Source organism: Sinocyclocheilus anshuiensis, unplaced genomic scaffold, assembly GCF_001515605.1.
Source record: "Sinocyclocheilus anshuiensis isolate Anshui unplaced genomic scaffold, SAMN03320099.WGS_v1.1 scaffold733, whole genome shotgun sequence".
Classification (NCBI taxonomy): Eukaryota; Metazoa; Chordata; class Actinopteri; order Cypriniformes; family Cyprinidae; genus Sinocyclocheilus; species Sinocyclocheilus anshuiensis.
This window is the reverse complement of record NW_015539923.1, coordinates 832,950-852,918: the sequence shown is the minus strand read 5'-3', so window position 1 is coordinate 852,918 and position 19,969 is coordinate 832,950. Positions and strand designations below refer to the sequence as shown.

The 19,969-nt window shown below is 35.6% G+C and overlaps 3 protein-coding genes across 3 annotated transcripts in view; 1 reads left to right on the top strand and 2 right to left on the bottom strand.

The window, feature by feature from the left end:
- dnaja2b (DnaJ heat shock protein family (Hsp40) member A2b) overlaps window positions 1-2,656 on the top strand; it is a 7,026-nt gene extending 4,370 nt beyond the window's left edge. The window contains exons 7-9 of the mRNA XM_016483610.1: window positions 608-752; window positions 835-962; window positions 1,737-2,656. Coding sequence (XP_016339096.1) covers window positions 608-752; window positions 835-962; window positions 1,737-1,925 — 462 coding nt within the window. The 3' untranslated portion in view covers window positions 1,926-2,656. The remainder of the gene's footprint in view (window positions 1-607; window positions 753-834; window positions 963-1,736) is intronic.
- A 96-nt stretch (window positions 2,657-2,752) lies between these two features.
- Window positions 2,753-14,129, bottom strand: LOC107686595 (uncharacterized). Its single transcript, XM_074186994.1, is given in 19 exon segments — window positions 2,753-2,844; window positions 3,596-3,655; window positions 3,657-3,685; window positions 3,759-3,863; window positions 6,301-6,621; window positions 6,787-6,890; window positions 7,312-7,378; window positions 8,015-8,155; window positions 8,430-8,650; window positions 8,866-8,977; window positions 10,011-10,125; window positions 10,250-10,369; window positions 11,761-11,928; window positions 12,582-12,720; window positions 12,797-12,965; window positions 13,057-13,122; window positions 13,309-13,401; window positions 13,800-13,892; window positions 13,977-14,129. Coding segments are annotated over 19 exon segments (2,349 nt in total). The 3' UTR covers window positions 2,753-2,771.
- A 1,971-nt stretch (window positions 14,130-16,100) lies between these two features.
- kcp (kielin cysteine rich BMP regulator) overlaps window positions 16,101-19,969 on the bottom strand; it is a 61,170-nt gene continuing 57,301 nt past the window's right edge. The window contains exons 47-50 of the mRNA XM_016483609.1: window positions 19,571-19,672; window positions 19,274-19,438; window positions 18,739-19,036; window positions 16,101-16,442 (exon numbers count right to left, since the gene is read on the bottom strand). Coding sequence (XP_016339095.1) covers window positions 16,225-16,442; window positions 18,739-19,036; window positions 19,274-19,438; window positions 19,571-19,672 — 783 coding nt within the window. The 3' untranslated portion in view covers window positions 16,101-16,224. The remainder of the gene's footprint in view (window positions 16,443-18,738; window positions 19,037-19,273; window positions 19,439-19,570; window positions 19,673-19,969) is intronic.

Genomic DNA, 19,969 nt, shown 5'->3' with positions numbered 1-19,969 from the left:
TATCTCTTTGGATTTGAGACTTTAGTCTTTGCAACTTCAGGGATCTTATCTATGCACAATCAGCTTGTAACACTCCCAAAGAGAAAGGAAAACTTGAAATCGCATCATATGACCCCTTTAATGTACTTAAATTGTTGAATCAAAAATATTATTTTAATTAATAATTGATCTTTATTTCCTGTTGCACTTTAATTTACATATATGCATGTGTTCTTAAATGAAAATGATGTAATCATTTACTCACCTTCCACTTGTTCCAAACCTGCATGAGTTACTTTCTTCTATTGAACACAAAAGAAGTTATTTTTAAGAATGTTGGTAACTGAACAGTTGACAGTAGCCATTGACTTCCGTAGTATTTTTTTTCCATATTATGGAAGTTAATGGCTACTGTCAACTTGAGTAAATTGACAGAATTAGCTTTTTTTTTTTGTATGGTGAACTTTCCCTTTAAGTGTATTTGAAGTCAAGCAAGCAACATTTTAATCACTTTCTGGCAGTTAGAATATGCTTTTTTGCAGAATGAAAATGTTTGCATTATAAGAATAGAAATGTGTTTTTTGTTGTTGTTTTACAGCACAAATATCTATGATGTCTTTGTTTACAGGAGTTCCGTCGTGATGGAAACGATCTGCACTTGTGCCACAGGATTGGTTTGGTGGAGGCGCTGTGCGGATTTCAGTTCATGCTCGCGCACCTCGACGGCCGACATCTCGTCATCAAATATCCCCCTGGCAAAGTCATAGAGCCAGGTGAGCACCATGGTTTGTCAATGTTTTGTTCATGTGTTCGTAGAATATGTTGTAGGAAATGTTGTTGTGTTCTCGTTGTCAGGTTCTACAAGGGTCATCCGAGGGGAAGGAATGCCTCAGTACAGAAACCCGTTTGAGAAAGGGGATCTGTACATCAAGTTTGACGTCCAGTTTCCTGAGAACGGCTGGATCAGCACAGAGAAACTAACGGCGAGTTTTCAACAGTGCTGTTATTGTTAACTAAAATCATTAAAAATGTTCTAAATAAAGCTTAAATAAAATATAAATATTAGATCAAATGTTTTTTAAGTTTGAGTACTAAAATTACTAAAACCAAAACTAATTAAAACCTAAATAGAAATATTTAAAAACTATTTAAGACATAACAGATTTACAAAAATTAAATTAAAACCGAAAATACAAAAATAACTAATTCAAAATATTAATAGTAGTTAATAGTTTTTAATAGAATATAAATGATTTATAAACAATAGTTTATGAAAATGCTGAAAAACACTGGTTTTCAAAGTATACAAATATTGGGTAAAATTTTACATTTTTATCTTATTAGTTTGTTTATTCGTCTTTGCATCAGTAGCGTGCCTATGATGCCTTAAAATGCTTTCTAAAGTAGCTTATTAGGTCTTGGAGCTATTTTCTTGTTATTATAAGTTGACTAAAACCTTTTTTTTTATCTTATTGCCTAGGAAATATTTTTCATTTTAATTTAGTTTAACTTGATGTAATAAAAAAATAATAAAAACTATATGGACACACAAAAAAACAAACAAATCCAAATAAAACTGGGGGGAAAACAACAACATTGACTAAAACTTTAACTGAAATAAAAATGAAAACTCATACAAACTATTAATAAAAACTACAATGGTACCTATATGATAGTAAAATATCGCTGGAGTGTACCTGAAGAGATGCAGACTTTGGTTGAGTTGCCCTGTTTTTCGTGTGTGTCTGCTCACGCAGGAGTTGGAGGATCTGTTGCCGTCGCGTACAGAGGTTACTGTTATCTCAGCTGATGCGGAGGAAGTTGATCTGCAGGACTTTGACATCAGTCAGGGATCGTCTGGTGGTCACCGCCGTGAAGCGTATAACGACAGCTCCGATGAAGAAGGTGGTCCGCATGGTCCGGGGGTGCAATGCGCCCACCAATAGTCCCAGAATTCTTTGCAAGTTTTTTGGGGGAAGTATTACGATTCCCTTTTGTCGGACAGATTCAATCCCCACCTCCACGTTCATCATATAGTGAACCAAACACACACACTTGCAGTATATATAGACATACACTTAGACTTATTTACTGCAATCCTACCTACAAGTACACTCATTCATGCACTGTTTTAAAAGAAAAGACAAGCATAACTAAAGGCAAAGCAAAATAATTTATTCATCACTACTTCATTTCCATTGTAGACTTTCACAGTATATATGCTCTCTGAATATATAAAATTCAATGTCTGTGGGGAGACAGACTGTGTTGTTTAAGTTATAATTAACGCACGCACGCACATTTGTTAAAGACTGAGGCATTGTGGAGTTTCCTGGAGTTCAATAAAATGTTCAGACGTGTTTCATTATATACTTGCCAGTTATTCAGGCACTGTCAGTCATCTTGTACTGGTTTATATTCAATGGCAGGACAGAATAGCATGCATGTGGGCGACACACTCTCTACTGAGATGAATATGAAGCAAACCAAACCCAGAAGTGTTTTAATGTGCTTTCTGTCTATGATAAAGGTATACGAGTCATGCAACTTCTTATTTGCCAAAGAAACACCACAGTCTTCTTAAAAGATCAGCAGCCAATGTGTGCATGCATTGTAAGCACTATTATAAACCTGCAAGGGGCGGCATTCATCATTGGCAATTAGGAAAGTGTTTGAACCGTGAATACAAGTTGCTGTCGTTCAAACAGTTACTTTTGTGCTCATACATCAATAAAGTGGATGAATGTTTTGACTGTGTGCTGTATGTTTGCAGAAATGGGTTTGAGTACCCACTAGTGTCCTTCTTCAGTTTCTGTCGTGCGTTGAGCTGTGGGTGCAAGGAGCTCTTTAAATCCAGCTGTGTTTCTAGAAAAACAAAATGTTGCTAGATTAGGGCAACTTTTTTTTTTTTCTAAAAAGACCCTCATTTAATTTCAAACTCAGGATTTTCTTTCTTCATAAATGGAGAAATTTAGCAGATTGTTGATGCTGCCCTTTTTCAATCACCACAGGTTGTTTCGAATGTAAATCTATTTCTGTCATGTTAGAAAAAAATGATGCTTTGGTAAATCAAATTATGACATAAAAGGTACCAAGTCATAATTATGAGAAAATAAATTAATTCCGACATAAAAAAGAAATCTTAAAAATGATTTTTGGACATTTCGACTTGACTTGACTTTTTACTATGACTTTTTATCTCATAATTCCGACTTTTTATCTCAGTTATGACAGGTAATAATTTTGACAGTTTATCTTATAAATACAAGTTAGTATGTCAATGTCCACTTTTTATCATAATTTTAACTCTCGCTTTTGACTTAATTTTCAACATAATTATGAGATATGTTGACATGCAAAAATCTAAATTATTTGTCAACTTAAACTTTTATCATAATTTTGACTTAAAGCATGCTTTTTTATGCGGCAAAAATGGGTTTCCATAGGTTTCAAGCACCAAAATGAGCACACAAAAAAAAAAGACTTCGGGTGTGGCATCAGGATAAGTAAATGATGACCATTTTCATTTTAGGGTGAAGTACTCCTTTAAGTGACATGAAACACATATTGATCACTGTCAGACTGAAGTAGTCTAGCATTAGTATGTATATGTTACCTCTCCCGTCTGGTCTGGAGAATGCAGGAGCGTTCTCTCCTCATCTGCTGGAGTTTCTCTTATTAAAGTTTTCTGTTGTTGCTCATCCTCCTAGAACATTTAGTCAACATTTACATCATGTTCACATTAAGGTGTCTGCTAATGTGCATGTGAATGTGTGTACCTGTTGTAGTGTGTCAGTCAGATGTCTGAGTGTGTCTTCCTGCTTCAGACCCAACAGATCTTCATCTGCCTTCCGACTCTGGACGATAGCCAGTCGCTCTTGAACCTGAACAGACGGAAACACAATTCAGTTGTCAACCATAAACTTATTTTATATAGTTTTTTCCTGCCCTTAAAGTCAACTTAAACTCAAAACAGATCCTACTTAATTCAAATTCCTGGTTGTGCACAATTCATAATTGCATGTTATTCCAATAATTTTTTCTAACTGAATATTCTGTTGCACCCAAAAATGTCATATTTGGAAAGTAAGATGGGTTATGAGTTTGAAAAAGGTCCAAAAGCAAAGTATATGGCCTTTTTTACTAAATATTTCACATATAAAACACATGGAAGCCCGTTTCCAACAAGCTTGCGCTGGTAAATCCTGATTATGACATAAAAGTAGACATTATGAGATACTAAGTCACAATTGGGTCAATATCACTGTAGGGTGCCTTTTAACGTCCTGTACATAACTCATTTGCCATGATAACTTAACATAAAAAAGACTATGAAAGGGTGTATTATATTAGACTAAGTTTTTATATTCATAACAAAAGCATTACTTGGCTCTTTAGATACATTTTCTAGATTATTTTTTTTTGTTTTGTGTAAGAGGATGCGTGTTATTTTGCTATGTCCCATGCACGGCTCATTAAATTTGAATGATAGTAGAATATTGTCAAATCATAAAATTCAAAAAAATTGTTCTCCTATTAATATTTTGTTAAATAAGAGATTACTCAATTTGAGTGTATTGATCATTTGGTAATAAAAACTATATTTTTATTTAATAAAAAAGAAGAGTTTGTCCATGTCCCTTGAATGGTTGTCCACCCTGTCGTATTGGGGAATCCGCCCCTTTAAGAAAAGGCCCTTTAGTGACATCAGATTTTTTGTCTCTTCAGTGGCGGGAATTTCAACGGCTGAGGTGAGTAAATTGGTGACTTCTCAATTGACAAAATTTCTTCGTCTGACGTTGCTTACTTGCTTTGCCAAAACTTAACATGTCCACCCTGTCGGCATAAAATATGATATGCCAGAAGTGATTAGAATACAGTATTTTCAAAATATGTAAGTTTAAATATACCAAATTCTCTTCAACGACCAGACTAAATATTTAGCAAGTCACAGTTTGTTGTAAGCTAATATGCTAATTGAAGCTCAAAATGTCCACCCTGTCGGCCACTTAGACATGACAGGGTGGACACAGCATTCAGTTGTAGTTAATATTGCTAAAAACTAAAATGAACACATATCAATGTGATTGAGGATGTAATTTTATTATTTATTATTATATTGTTTTTTTTCGAAGTTGAATAAATGTTTCATTGTCATGTTTTGTGTGTTCTGCATTATGTGTCCACCCCGTCATGTGCTGGTCCACCCTGTCATGTCTAAGTGGCTGACAGGGTGGACATTTTGAGCTTGAGATTTTAAATAATAATTCAATCATATATAATCCAGTGTGTTCAATAGCTAGGTGTGGGGGCAAAAACATGCAGACCAAAAACTGCATCCAAATATCACAGTTTTCTCCAAATAAGGAAAAATACATGTACAAATTGTATGAGTTTCTTTAAAAACACATGGTTTTATGTATTTATAATTTGAAAGCAAACAAATAACCCTGTTTAGAAAGGGACATCATACCTTTCAGAAAATATAATTTGCATCTTAATTTTGCAATGAAAACGTATTTAACAGTAATATATATATATGTCCATGACAGGGTGGACATATCTTATGGTTTACGCTTCGAATAATGGCCCAGAATTATAAAAAAAAAATGTGTGGGAGCTCAGCTAATATGTTTCTATAGTATATGAGTGTCTACTATTTATATTGTATATATTAATTATAAAAATTATTTTTATTATTATTTTTACAATTTATGACGTCATAAAGCGAATGGGAAATTAAAACCAAAATATTTGAGTATTGAGAGGGTTGAAAGGCACTCTATGGTGATATTGACCCAATTATGAGATTTAAAAAATCTAAATACATACTGTATTATGACAAGTCAAAATGACGGGAGATAAAAGTAATAATTGACAAAGTAAAGATTATAAGAAGTATAATTATGAGATAAAAAGTCAGTTATGAAGTCATAAGAATTTCAACTTTTAATCATAATTTCAACTACAATTCTCAATTTTTTGAATTTACCTCCTAATTATGACTTCCATGTATATCAAATTTGGACTTTTTTAATCCCAAAATTGTTGTCATAACTCCAACTATTTGACAGAATTGTCTTTATATCTCATAATTTCGAATTTGTCCCAAAATTAGACTGACTTTATCTCAATTTTATAATTAATTAATTTCATAATTAAAATGTCATATAATTTCATGATGATATAAGTATTTGCCATGATTATGATTTAGCAAAGCATGTTTTTTTGTTCTTGTTCTTGTGTGGTAGTAGGCTTCCATAAACACACCACATATTTAGAAAATGTCCCAGAAATGTCATGCAGCATGGGTTGTCTCACTCGGAGTAGCTGTCTGTCTCGGTCTAGTTGCCGGCGTCGCTCTGCTCTCCTCTGGATGTCCACTAGGCAGCGCATCGTTTCCTCCCGCTGCAGCTGCTGCTCCTCACCCGCTCTCTCACAGACCTCCTCGTTCCTCTGCTCCTGAAGCGATGCCTCCATCTCACGGCTCTCGAATGTTTGTGTGTCTGGGAAATGAACACTTGCTGGTGCTGTGCTAGTGTCTGTTGTGTCAGTGTTTTGTAGCAGCTGTGGATCAGTGGGTGGTGTTTGCTTGGGCTGCTGGGTCTCACTGAATGTGAACTCTCCATCTCTTATGTCCTCCTGACATCAAAATAAAATAATAAAATAAAATACTATTTTTAAGGTGTCCTTGTTACATGTTACATGTACTTACTATTAGAATAACAATAAATTATACATAACCCTAAACCAAACCCTAACCCTAACCATATAGCAAATACATGTAGTTAATTAATATTACGAGACATCTCCATCTCTCGTCTCCATCGTGCTCTCTTCATCTCTTGGGTCTCTGACACACAAGATCTCTAAATATGGAGTATCTTCTGGATCTATAGCCATCCCGCAGCCTTCGAACACAAAAATGCAAAATCACAAGATATTAAGCAGCACAACTGTTTTCAACATTAACAGTAATAATAAATGTCTCTTGAGCAGCAAATCAGCATATTAGAATGATTTCTGAAGAATCAGGTGGCAATGAAGATTCAGCTTTGCATCACATGAATAAATTACATTTTAAAATATATTTAAATAGAAAACAGTTCTTTTAAATAATTAAATTCTTTTAAATAATATTTCACATTATTACTGTTTTTTTTCGGCATTCTTTTGAAATCCAGAGTGACCCCAAACTTTTAAAGGGCAGTACAGTATGTGTGATTAATCTTAGTAGTTTTAATGTTAAAACACTTTCTCGTATCACTGTTTAATGCTTAATTTTTTAAGGTATTATATGAATTACCTGGCATATAAATGTTTGTCATTTACCAGTGCAGAGTTCTTGTTTTTCACCATCTGATGGCTCTTCTTGTCCCTGTTCAGTCCTCTCTCTCTCCTAAAACAGACAAAGAAAAGAGTTACTCGCATTGCATTCCTTTCAATTGAATACCTAGATAATCACTTTAAGCAAAGTTTCTTCAATAGTTTCTTGGTTCAACAAAGAAGTTTCTATATATCAAGAGCCATTTCTCACTAGAAAGGATTCTTGAAGAAACAAGATTCTCTGGATATTATAAAAGTTCTTTATGTTACACTATAGGTTCTTCATCATTGCATGCATTGTTAAAAATAAAGGTTTTTATTGGCATTAATGGTCCCATGAAGAACCTTTAACATCCATGGGACTTTTACATTCCACAAAGAGTTCTTATAGTGGAAATGTTCTTCACACTAAGAAAAAACTGGTTCTGTTTCAGAACTGTTCACTGAAAGGTTCTTTGGGGATCCAATGGTTCTTCTATGGCATCACTATGAACCCCCATTTTTGAAACCTTTATTTTTAAGAGTGTAGTTTCTTCAGATCTCTGCATACAGTAGATTGTAGGCATCATCTGTTAACAGCAAAAGTGAAGCCTTGCTAAAGATCTACTCCATAAATGATTTCCTAAAAAATCATGAAACGCTAAAGAATAATGAAAATAATCTAAAAGCTTGATTTGTGATTGATAATGTGTAAGTAATTAGTCATTACAGTGTGAGCGTTCATTGCGCTGGTGCCTCTGCTGGTGTGCGTTGGCACACGTGACTGCAAAACTTCACGTAGGTTGTGGAAACTGGGTCTGTGAAGTTCACTCTCATATTTGCGAAGCAAAGTCCAAAGACCCTCAGGATCCTGAGAAGTGAAAGAGACATTAATTCACACAATAAACATCATCTGCTCTGCACACAGAATGTTTGGTTTATTTACTACTTTGCTTTTCATATTCTTTAACTTCATTTTTGTATTTGCACGATCTATTTTTAGCTTAGTTTAAATTTGACAAATGCACAGTTCATCTTTTAGAATTGCTACAGTATGTACTATTGTTCTGTTCAAAATGGAATACTTGCATACTGATCACTGCACAGTACAGTATGCTGTATACTGTAATGCGTGTGAGATTCACCAAATCTGGCAGAGAGTTTAAAATGGTCCAGGCCTCGTCATCTTGTGCTTGTGTCAGCTGGGTCAGCAAATGAGTGGCACACTTCCCCCATGAGACATCTATCCCAGAACACCCTGGGGCGAGTGGTCCGGGATAAGAACCATGTGCTTCCTGTAGAGAGGCTTTGATCTGCTGCAGGCTCCACACACAGCTCTGTTCCACCGCGTATCCATGAACCACATCTGAAAGATAGACACGTATGCACACTTTAATGAAAACCAGAGGCACATTTTACCGCTGATGTGCTTCTAATGTTAAGTCACTACTCAGTTCACCCAAAAACGAAGCCCAAATCATACTAATTTGGAACAACATGAGGGTGAGTAAATGATGACAGGAATATTATTTCACTTTTGTAGTGGTGTGTGTGTTTTTATATGTAGTTGATGTTTTTAACTGTTGTTTTTCTGAATGTTTCCCTCAAGGTCACTCAGGTAAAGCCTGTGTAAGATCTCCACCAATCGTTTCCTTTCTTGCTCCTGACACGGAACCAAACACTGCAGCACAGCCTGATGGGTAATAAACAAAATAATCAATCTATAATAAAACTGTACATAACACAAGCATATGAGGCAAATATTTCAACCTTTAGGTCATTTTGGAATGATTATACAGTATATTACAAGATAATCACTCACGAATCTATGTATTTAGTTTACTGTTCATAAAGCTGGCTTATGAGGAGACCAAATGAATTTACCATGTTTTTCCTAAATTTCCCATAATTTTTTGTAAGAATGATACAATATATAGTATTTACAATATACATTAAAGGGGTCATGTGATGCTATTTCAATTTTTCCTTTCTCTTTGAAGTGTTACGAGCTCTTGGTGCATAAAGGAGATCTGTAAAGTTGCAAAGACTAAAATTTGCATGTTGTTCACGCAAATAAAGAAGGCGTAACTTTTATGCTAGCTGTAGTATTGTTGTTGCTGCCGCCGCCATGTTGTGAAGGCGCTGTGTTTCGTTGTGAAAGCGAAACTAACTTACTTTGTTTGGCCTTCCAAAAGAAGATGATATCCGCTTCGTCATGCCTGGCGCTGATTTTTATTCAGCAAGGATGCATTAAATTGATCAAAATTGACAGTAAAGAAAATTATAAAGTTACAAACGATTTATATTTCAAATAAATGCGGTTCTTTTGAACTTTCTTTTCATCATAAATTCCTGAAGAAAAACATATTATGGTTTCCACAAAAATATTAAACTATTTTCAACACTGATAATAATAAGAAATGGTTTTTGAGCAGCAAATCAGCATATTAAAATGATTTCTGAAGGATCATGTGACACTGAAGACTGGAGTAATGATCACAGGAATAAATTTAATAAAAAGTAAAAATAAAAGTTATTTTAAATTGTAATAATATTTCACAATATTACTATTTTTACTATATTTTATATGAGCACCAATCATGTTTTTTTCATTCCAACCAAAATTCCTTGAACTTATAACACAACATGCTGTAACTTCTGAACTCACAAATAGGAATTTGGAAGACTTGAAGGCACCAAATGTCATGTATATGTGCACACATTACCTGTTGTGCGCAATTTCCTGTTTTCCAGCCCTGCTGTGTTTTAGCAGTGGGATCCAGTTTTTCCTGAAGCCAGATCCTGGTGAGATCCTGACTGACTGAACCTCTCATATAAGGCCTAGAGCACACACAGATGTTTGGATTCAAGCTTGCACACATCGGAGGGAAAGTAGGTGGATGTGTCAGCATGTAATGTTTTAAATACGGATGATGTGTCCACTTCCCATATTTAACATGCTCACCATCTGTCCCAGTGCTGTCTAGCAACCAGCAGTGCAGTGTAGGACTGATTCTCTTTCTCGGCTCTCCTCACAGCGACACACATACTGAGATATATAACAAGCAGAGCTTCCCGTCCCAATCTGCAGGAGCAGTAAATCACAACACAACATCTGCAACCATTAGCATGTTTAATACTACAGATTGATATTGACATTAAAAGGTCATGCTTAACTATGCCGGTATATGACTGTCAAAGTTTCTAGTTATGCATGCTCATATTTATTGTGTTGAAGGAAGGACATATTTTTCTAGGCTAAAACCAGTAAATGAGTTGTTTTAGCACTTCCGGTTCCATTGTCGCAAAGTCAGTGGATTTCTTGAATGTTTTTTAATTAAATGCGTGATCTGCGGTTAAAACAAGCTCAAGATATTTTCACATTTTATTCTTCGATATAAAATACATCAGTAATACACAGTGTTGGGGAAAGTTACTTTTAAAAGTAATGCATTACAATATTGCGTTACTCCATAAAAAAGTAACTAATTACGTTACTTAGTTACTTTTTATGGAAAGTAATGCGTTATGTTACTTTTGCGTTACATTTTAAATCTGGACAGGGCATGCTTGTTTGTTTTTAAAATAAAAAAGTTATATTTTTGGCAAATATAAAAGCCTTTTCACACCAAAAGTGAAATGAATAAGCCTCAGGCTGAAGGGAAAGTAAATTTACGTCTGTACAATAGAATACAGAAGAAGAAATTTCAACACACTTCAGCAATAAAAAAAGACACACAAATGTTTGTCTAGAGTAATTTTTGCTTATTAGTATGGTTGAACTGGATCATCGAAGGTCAGAAGCAAAGACATTGGTTAATAGAATGGGATTAAATACATAAAGGATATTTGTGTTGTTTAACATTTATTTATTGCAGGTTTGCGTCATTGCGAGTTGCATTATTGCATTATATATTGCATTATTTTTATAAATTTTGAGGAATAATGAATCTGTTTTGTTTTTTTTGTGAGTGAGATGAATTCATGCATATTCATATTTATTTTAGAACTACAGTAACATCTTCTGATTTCTCTCAACATGGGGACAGGAGAGCTGTCAATCAATAAATTGAAAAAAAAAGTAACTTGCGTTACTTATTTGAAAAAGTAACTCAGATATTCTCTTGTAAATTAAAAAGTAATGCGTTACTTTACTAGTTACTTGAAAAAAGTAATCTGATTACGTAACTCGCGTTACTTGTAATGTGTTACCCCCAACACTGGTAATACACACTAACTTCTGGGTTGGCCTACAAAAATGCGTCATCGCTGCAACACTACATTGCCTTCAAATTGCATTCTCAGAGTTGCGCTATTGTAGGCAAAACCATAAATTGTCTTCTTCTATGGTTAGTTAAGGTCATCATGTGTCTGGACTAAATCGGCTTTATCTAAAATATTTGAGACTTACTGATGCTTTAAGCCAATCACATGCATTTATGAGAAATCATCAACCAATAAACACAATAGAATGACCTGTTCATGAGTGCGCTGATTGACTCCTTCTCATCCTGATAATGTGACTCCAGCTCTGACAGGAAGATGACAGCGGACCAAGCCTGTTCCCTCGGTTTAGATGACCAAGCCTGATCTCTAGGTTTAACACTCTCAGGACAGCCTCGCAAGACCACAGAACCACAGCTCCTGCCATATTCATCAAATATAATTAATGTGTAATGTATCTGAACCACAGCTCCTACCATATTCATCAAAAATAATGAATAATGTATTTGGTAGCACTTTAATTTAAGCTTATATATACATATATATATACATATGCATATAAAAATATTTTGGTAACACTTTACAATAAGGTCCCATTATTTAACGTTAATTTTAACATGAATTAATGCATTAACTAACATTAACAGTGAGCAATACATTTATTACAGTATTTATTAATCTTTGTTACTGTTAGTTAATAAAAGTAAAACAATTCATTGTTAGTTCCACTGAATAATATTAAGAGATACAACTTTTGGTTTTAATAATGTTTTAGTAAATGATGAAATTAACATTGTTTAATAAAATACATTTCATGTTAAAGAGTGCATTTAACTAAGTAAAACTTTGTGTTACTATTATTTTTAATGCATCATGCCTCATCATGCATCTTATAATAGATTGTATGATCTCATGAATAATTGTAACCACAGTTATAAAACATTATAACACTTATCGATCATTGTTACACCTTTGAAAAGTATAATGCATTAAAACATTGATATACCAAATATATAATGGCAGACTCAAAAGTCAGCAACTGCACGTACAGATGCACAAATAACTAATAGTACCTGTAGCCCCGGAGGGCCCCGGGAAGCCCACACACCTGAAGCCAGTCTCTGTGTCTGAAAGCCAGCTCTACACACACTCCTAGTTCACACACACATTCTGTCTGATCCCATGCCGACATCGAGTCCCACCAAACAACACCTGTAATGATGTGTGATAAGATACTGTTAAACTATTCTGTGAAAGGGAGCGTTTATGAACTCAGTATATCTGTTACCATACTCATCCTGCAACATCTCTCTGTACAGTCGCTCTCTGATGACCTCATACTTGTAGTCCAGGAGCTGGAGGATGTCAGTAGTGCTGGGACAGATCTTGCCCGCTCGCATGACGCCAGTGTTCTTCTGAGAAAGAGACAGTAGGACACTCCACACGCCGTCAAGAATCTGAAGAGTCTGAACCGAAAGCAAGAGGAATATACGCTGATTTTATTCAATGGGATTGTGAGCAGCTGAATGAAAGAGTGTGTGCTTAAACTGACCTGGTGTAGAGTCTCTTGGCTCTGTTCTGAAGACACAAGATACTAAACTGCTCTGGATCCTGCTCCCAGAAAAAAAAAAACAATCACAAAAGATGCACACATACATTTAGCAGATACCTTTCTCCAAAGTGATTAACAAATGATTGAATGAGCTAAAATAGAGTGCAAAGCTGATTAACTAAAAACATACAAAATAATACAATATAATACAATACAATATTATATTATTATATGATTTGGTTTTCTACCTGTTGCCTGGAGCTGAAGTTGATTGTTGAAGATTGTGTGTTTTGTTTATGATCAATTCTACCAGCCTTCAACATCTGGAGATCCCAGTACAGCTACAGAAAATATAAGCCATTCACATCCTTGAATTTGCAACAATATAACTTCACAATTTATATAATATAATATAATTTCACAAATTGACATGATTTCCGAATTCAAGCACCCAAAAGACCCAAAAATTACAAGTATGCTTTTTGTTAAGATTATTTCCTTCAATCCTAAAACATAGCACAATGAAACGCACAATTCAAAATGCAAGTAAAATTCCTGTGAAAAAATCCTTCATATTAACATGGTACATTGCAACAAATTTTTTTTGTTTTTTTTTTAATTTTTTTAGAATGAAGTTATTTCTTAATTTAGATTTAGTATAAATAAGAAAAAATATACACATAGTCAGAAATAAAGAGAAATACTGTATAGACAGAATTGAATGAAATTGAAAAAAGACCTCTTCTCTGTTCTCACGTTGTTTCTCCATCACTAGGAGAACATGCAGAACTCCTCGGGCTGAACATGACAAGCCTCCAGTCTGACCTCTGACCTGAACACATCACACAAAACATTTCTCTTTCTGCTTCTTTTCTGTCTCACTCTTCTCATTCATGAGAATCTGAGACAGCAGAACATCTTGTTCACCTGTGCAATGGCTCTCTGTCTCGTCCAGGCCGGCGGTGATGAGGAAGACGCTCTTATAGAGGGAACAGATCATGTCCACGCCGACCTCATCATCCTCATGTACACCCATCGCCTCACAGACCAAATGAAAACACTCTTCCATCCTAAAAAAGACAAAGCACCTTGTGTAAGCTCGATTTCATCGTACCAAAAAAATTATATCTATATACTGCACACACAATCATCATAATAAAATGAGTTCTTGCCGTACTTCATAATCAAATTAAAATATAACAGATAGTTTTACCTTATATAATTTAAACATGAAAAGAGAAAGTGTCTCACCTGTTCGGAGAGTTTATCTTCACGAATGATGCATGATTACAACAAAGCCACGTCTGTTGCCGAGGAAACCGTTCGAGTCAGATTACAGAAGAGGACCTTCAGCTCAGTGCTGACCACACTCTTCCTCAGACAAATCATGACACTCATTTAGTGATGATACTTAAACACTAAAAAGCCTGGCTGAATCCAAGATAGATAGCTACTTATGATAGACTTGACATTTTTTTGGTTAAATTTAACCATTTAGGATTTTTATTTAGTATTTTTTTTTCATTCAAGATTGTTTTTTTTTTAAATAGCAACCAAATATTTTAAGACTATAAACAATACAATTATTAAAATGATATAACCACGTCATGTTTACTGTAAATCTAAATTAAATTTGAGATGTTTTTAAATTAAATGTTTTTGATGTGTGCTTATCTAGCAAAAAAATTCATTTACATTATATTGAAAAAGGGGTAGCCAAGAGATGGCAAAAAAAAAAACAAAACAAAAAAAAATCCCCCAACAGTTCATAATCAAATAGTGTCAAACAAATATGAAAAAAAAAAGTATTGCACTTTTCTTTTACTGTTTTTCACTAAAAGGGTAATGTGAATAAACCAAATAAGAACAAACACAGGCTGGGTAACAGTGGGATTTTGTGTAATAACGTGACACAGTAAATATGAGAATACAATGTTTATGACAATGTCATACACAAAAACTGACGGTTTACAGAACCTGAGAATGTCAATGCATCTGATGAATATAACAATCATAACTCAAAATAATCCTGTGAAGGCACTGTTAGATTTAGCTCGTGTTTCTATTTTTATTTAGATTCACTGTCAGTGTTGCAAATGAAGTGTCTTTATAACATATTGCTTATAAAACTATGTATTTTAAGAGAGTAACAATATATTTAAATCACAATACCAGTGCAACAGCCAAAAAAGCCCTATCAAAAACAGTGCAGATAAAATTATGCAGATTTCAGATCCATATTGTTCAACTCATATTAATTTCTTTCAAAATATCAAATTAAAGAGGAAAAGTCCAGAAAAGCAACTTATGGCATGCAAAAAAAAAAAATCATAATTCATTATTATTAAAAAAATGCTTTTTCCTCTTTGTACTCTTGTTCTGTGGTGAGGAAAAAGTAGTTAAACTTTGTCCATCCTCCTATCAGTGGAAGGACGTAAAAATTAGCTCCATGAAACACAGGTTAACACAGTGTCCTATAATCAGTCAGAAACACTTACACACAGTAGCACCAATAAAACAATTCAACAAAACAACTAAATGCAGTATACAGTTGAAAACTGTTTATGTGGTTTGAGATATAAAGTAAAACTTAAATGTGCTTTAAGTTCAAGCATTTTAAAGTCAACACAAAACTCTATTCGTAATTCGGGGAAGCCTGTTTCCATCACAGGTTAAAAAATGTAAAGTTTTGACATCTCATAATTCTGACTTTTTTTCTTGCAAATCTGAGAAAAACAGTCTGATTTGTGAGCTACAAATTCTGAATTGCGAGACAAACACAAGAATCCTCGCAATTCTGATATTTTTCATTTCACAATTCGAACTATTTTTCTCAGAATTCTGAGTTTACAAAAGAGTCTGAATTGTTAGATGAAAAAGCAATTACCTTTTTTTTTTCATCTGTTGCGGAAACAAGTGTCCATAGTAATTTGATGTATTTCTGAGTGAAACAGGATATTTGTTTTAATTATTTTTAATGTTACAAATTTTTTTTTTGAAATAACGTACACTAATAAATCTTATAGTGTAAGACCAGGAATATGAATTAAAAAGAAATAAAGCAAATTCTGATTTCGTGTTGACTTAAAGAGCTTGTTGTGGTTCATCAGATCTCAGTTTTAGCTGGTTTGACTCCACGTGATGTTTGGTCGAGTTTGTGGGTCTCAGAGATTGCCGTGGATAATTTTCGGGCATTTCTCGGGGGCGATGCAGTGAGCGTTGTGTTCCACTAGGCCAGCGGGACACTGGCATCCCGGCACACAGGGTTTGAAGCAGTGAGCCTCGATCACGCCAAGCGGCACATCTTTGTTAAAACACGTCTTAGGACACGGCGGCCCGCATTCATCAAACACATAACCACGGTCAAGCGGACAGCCCACGGCTGTAGGGATGAAGGAGGGAAAGGATGGAGTTAAACTAAAGCATAACAAATATCAAATGACTTTCCCTTGTATAAACATAAATACATAACTACATGTATATGTCCTTACATTTTAATATATTGTGTTAATATACACTGCTCAAAAATATTAAAGAAACACTTTTTAATCAGAGTATAGCATCAAGTCAATTAAACTCCTGGGATATTGATCTGGTCAGTTAAGTAGCAGAGGGGGTTGGTAATCAGTTTCAGCTGCTTTGGTGTTAATGGAATTAACAACAGGTGCATTAGATGGGCAACAATGAGACGACCCCCAAAACAGGAATGGTTTTACAGGTGGAGGCCACTGACATTTTTTCCCCTACTCATCTTTTCTGACTGTTTTTCACTAGTTTTGCATTTGGCTCGGGTCAGTGTCACTACTGGTAGCACGAGGCGATACCTGGACCCTACAGAGGTTGCACAGGCAGCCCAACTCCTCCAGGATGGCACATCTATACGTGCCATTGCCAGAAGGTTTGCTGTGTCTCCCAGCACAGTCTCAAGAGCAAGGAGGAGATTCCAAGAGACAGGCAGTTATTTTAAGAGAGCTGGACAGGGCTGTAGAAGGTCCTTAACCCATCAGCAGGACCGGTATCTGCTCCTTTGTGCAAGGAGGAACAGGATGAGCACTGCCAGAGCCCTACAAAATTATCTCCAGCAGGCCACTGGTGTGCATGTCTCTGACCAAACAATCAGAAACAGACTTCAAGAGAATGGCCTGAGGGCCCGATGTCCTCTAGTGCTCACTGCCCGGCACCGTGGAGCTCGATTGGCTTTTGCCATTGAACACCAGAATTGGCAGGTCTTCATTGGTCTCCAGTCTTCACTGGTGCCCTGTGCTTTTCACAGATGAGAGCAGGTTCACCCTGAGCACATGTGACAGACGTGAAAGGGTCTGGAGAAGCCGTGGAGAGCGTTATGCTGCCTGTAACATCGTTCAGCATGACCGGTTTGGTGGTGGGTCAGTGATGGTCTGGGGAGGCATATCCATGGAGGGACACACAGACCTCTACAGGCTAGACAATGGCACCCTGACTACCATTAGGTATCGGGATGAAATCTTTGGACCCATTGTCAGACCCTACGCTGGTGTAGTGGGTCCTGGGTTCCTCCTGGTGTATGACAATGCCCGGCCTCATGGGGCGAGAGTATGCAGGCAGTTCCTGGAGGATGAAGGAATTGATACCATTGAATGGCCCCCACACTCACCTGACCTAAATCCAGTAGAACACCTCTGGGACATTATGTTTCGGTCCATTCACTTTGATTTTTGGGGTGTCTTTGAATTCAGCCCTCTGTAGGTTGATAATTTTCATTTCCATCAAATGATGTGGCATCCTTTCATTCCTAACACATTACCCAGTCCATATTAGCATAGATCCAGCATGATATTTTTCCCCATTGAGATCTGATGCGTTTTCAAAGTGTTCCTTTAATTTCTTTGAGCAGTGTATTATTATATATTAATACATAAAGAATTGTCGCTTTTTTGAATTATTGAAAAATATGTGACAATCTACACCACCGGTCAAAAGTTTTAAAACGGTAAGATTTTTTAAATGGTTTTGAAGTAGTCTCTTCTGTTCACCAAAGCTGCATTTATTTTATCCAAAATACAAAAAAAATATAGAAATATTATGATTATTTTTTACAATTTAAAATAACTGTTTTCTATTTTAAAATATTTTAAAATGTAATGTATTAAGCTGAATTTTCAGCATCATTACTCCAGTCTTCAGTGTCACGTGATCCTTCAGAAATCATTCTAATATGCTGATTTGATGCTCAAGAAACATTTCTGATTATCATTAATGTTGAAACCAGTTGTGTGCAATTTCAGTTTCAAAAGAACAGCATTTATCTGAAATAGATATCTTTTGTAACATATTTTTATATGTATCAATATATAGCTATACAGTACATGGCCTATGCATATATTGCAGTATACTGAAAAACATAAGCACCAACATACTGTATTATGTTTTCCAGTATATTGTTTTATTTCATAAGGGTCAGCTGTACAGCTGTACAGAAGACAAATGTCATTATTCAGCTCAATTTAGTTAAATATTGATTCAGTTTATTCAATAACAGTGTCAATGTTGCAATATTCATCAATTATGAAAGAAATTTAATTCAGCTATAAAGCAGCTCTACAGAAAACAATAGTATTATTATTCAGTTCAAGTCAGTTCGGTGTTGATCCAGATCAGTTTCAAAGTTGTACTGTACTGTATGTGTATTTGTCACTCACCGCAGAGTGTCGGCGACCTCCACTGCAGGATAACTCCAGCCTCACGGCACTCAGACGCGTAAGCCTCCAACACGTCACACAAACACTCGTCTATATTGGAGCCGCAGGCACACAGATCATACACACACGAAGCATAGAACATCTCGGGTGGCACCAGCTTATGACAGCGCTCAAACACGGGCGACTTCAGCACTGCACAGCGAGCATTCGCAGTCTTACGGGCCGAGTATCCTGCTTCTTTACATGGGTGAATGTTTATCGCATCAGGACACTGAACACTTGGATTTCCACTGCCCACCTGCAAGGAGAACAAAGTACATATAATTTAACATTCATGTGAAATACATGCTATACTAATTACAATAAAAAATTATGCATCAGCGCTGATATGCTTAGCCTTGGTGTATAAATGGGAAAACCGGTTTTGTTTTCCCACATTCTCCATCAAAAACTGTCCCATTTCTACGTTTGCTGTCAGCTACTATCCCACATATCAATAAGCAAGCACAGCATAAAGATGTTTTAGCGTCTTAACCTTCCAGTTGTTTCCAAACACTGCTTCAGAGCTGGTGATTTGTCCATTGCGTAGTTTCGTGTCGTCCTGAGGGTAGTTATTGAAGTTGCCACATAAACCACACATGTACTTCTTGTAGGTACCAGGAACACTGACTTCCAGATGAGAACGACCATTCCACAACACCTTACATCACAATCAGCAAATAAACTCACAAGTGTCATCATGAAATTCATATAAAAACATTACAAATAAATCCTATAGGATATATTTCCTATAGGAGACTGAACACAGAGTGAATTCATGCAGAGGCTGTACCTTCAGCCCAACATTGGTGTTCAGGAGGATGGTGTTGGTCTTGCGCTCCAGGTAAACATACGGTTCTTTAAGAAACGGCAGAGAGACTTGCTGATAATCAACCTGAGGCATGGACAAAAAGAAGAAAAAAGATTTATCTGTATGTCATGTGACCATTAACCTACTTCAATATAATGTAAACACACGCATATGTTGTTAAAGGGGTCATATGACGTTGCTAAAAAAAGAACATTATTTTGTGTATTTGGTGTAATGAAATGTGTTTATGCGGTTTAAGGTTCAAAAACACATTATTTTCCATATACTGTACATTATTGTTTCTTCTCTATGCCCCGCCTTCTGAAACGCGTCGATTTTTACAAAGCTCATCGGTCTGAAAAGTGAGGTGTGCTGTGATTG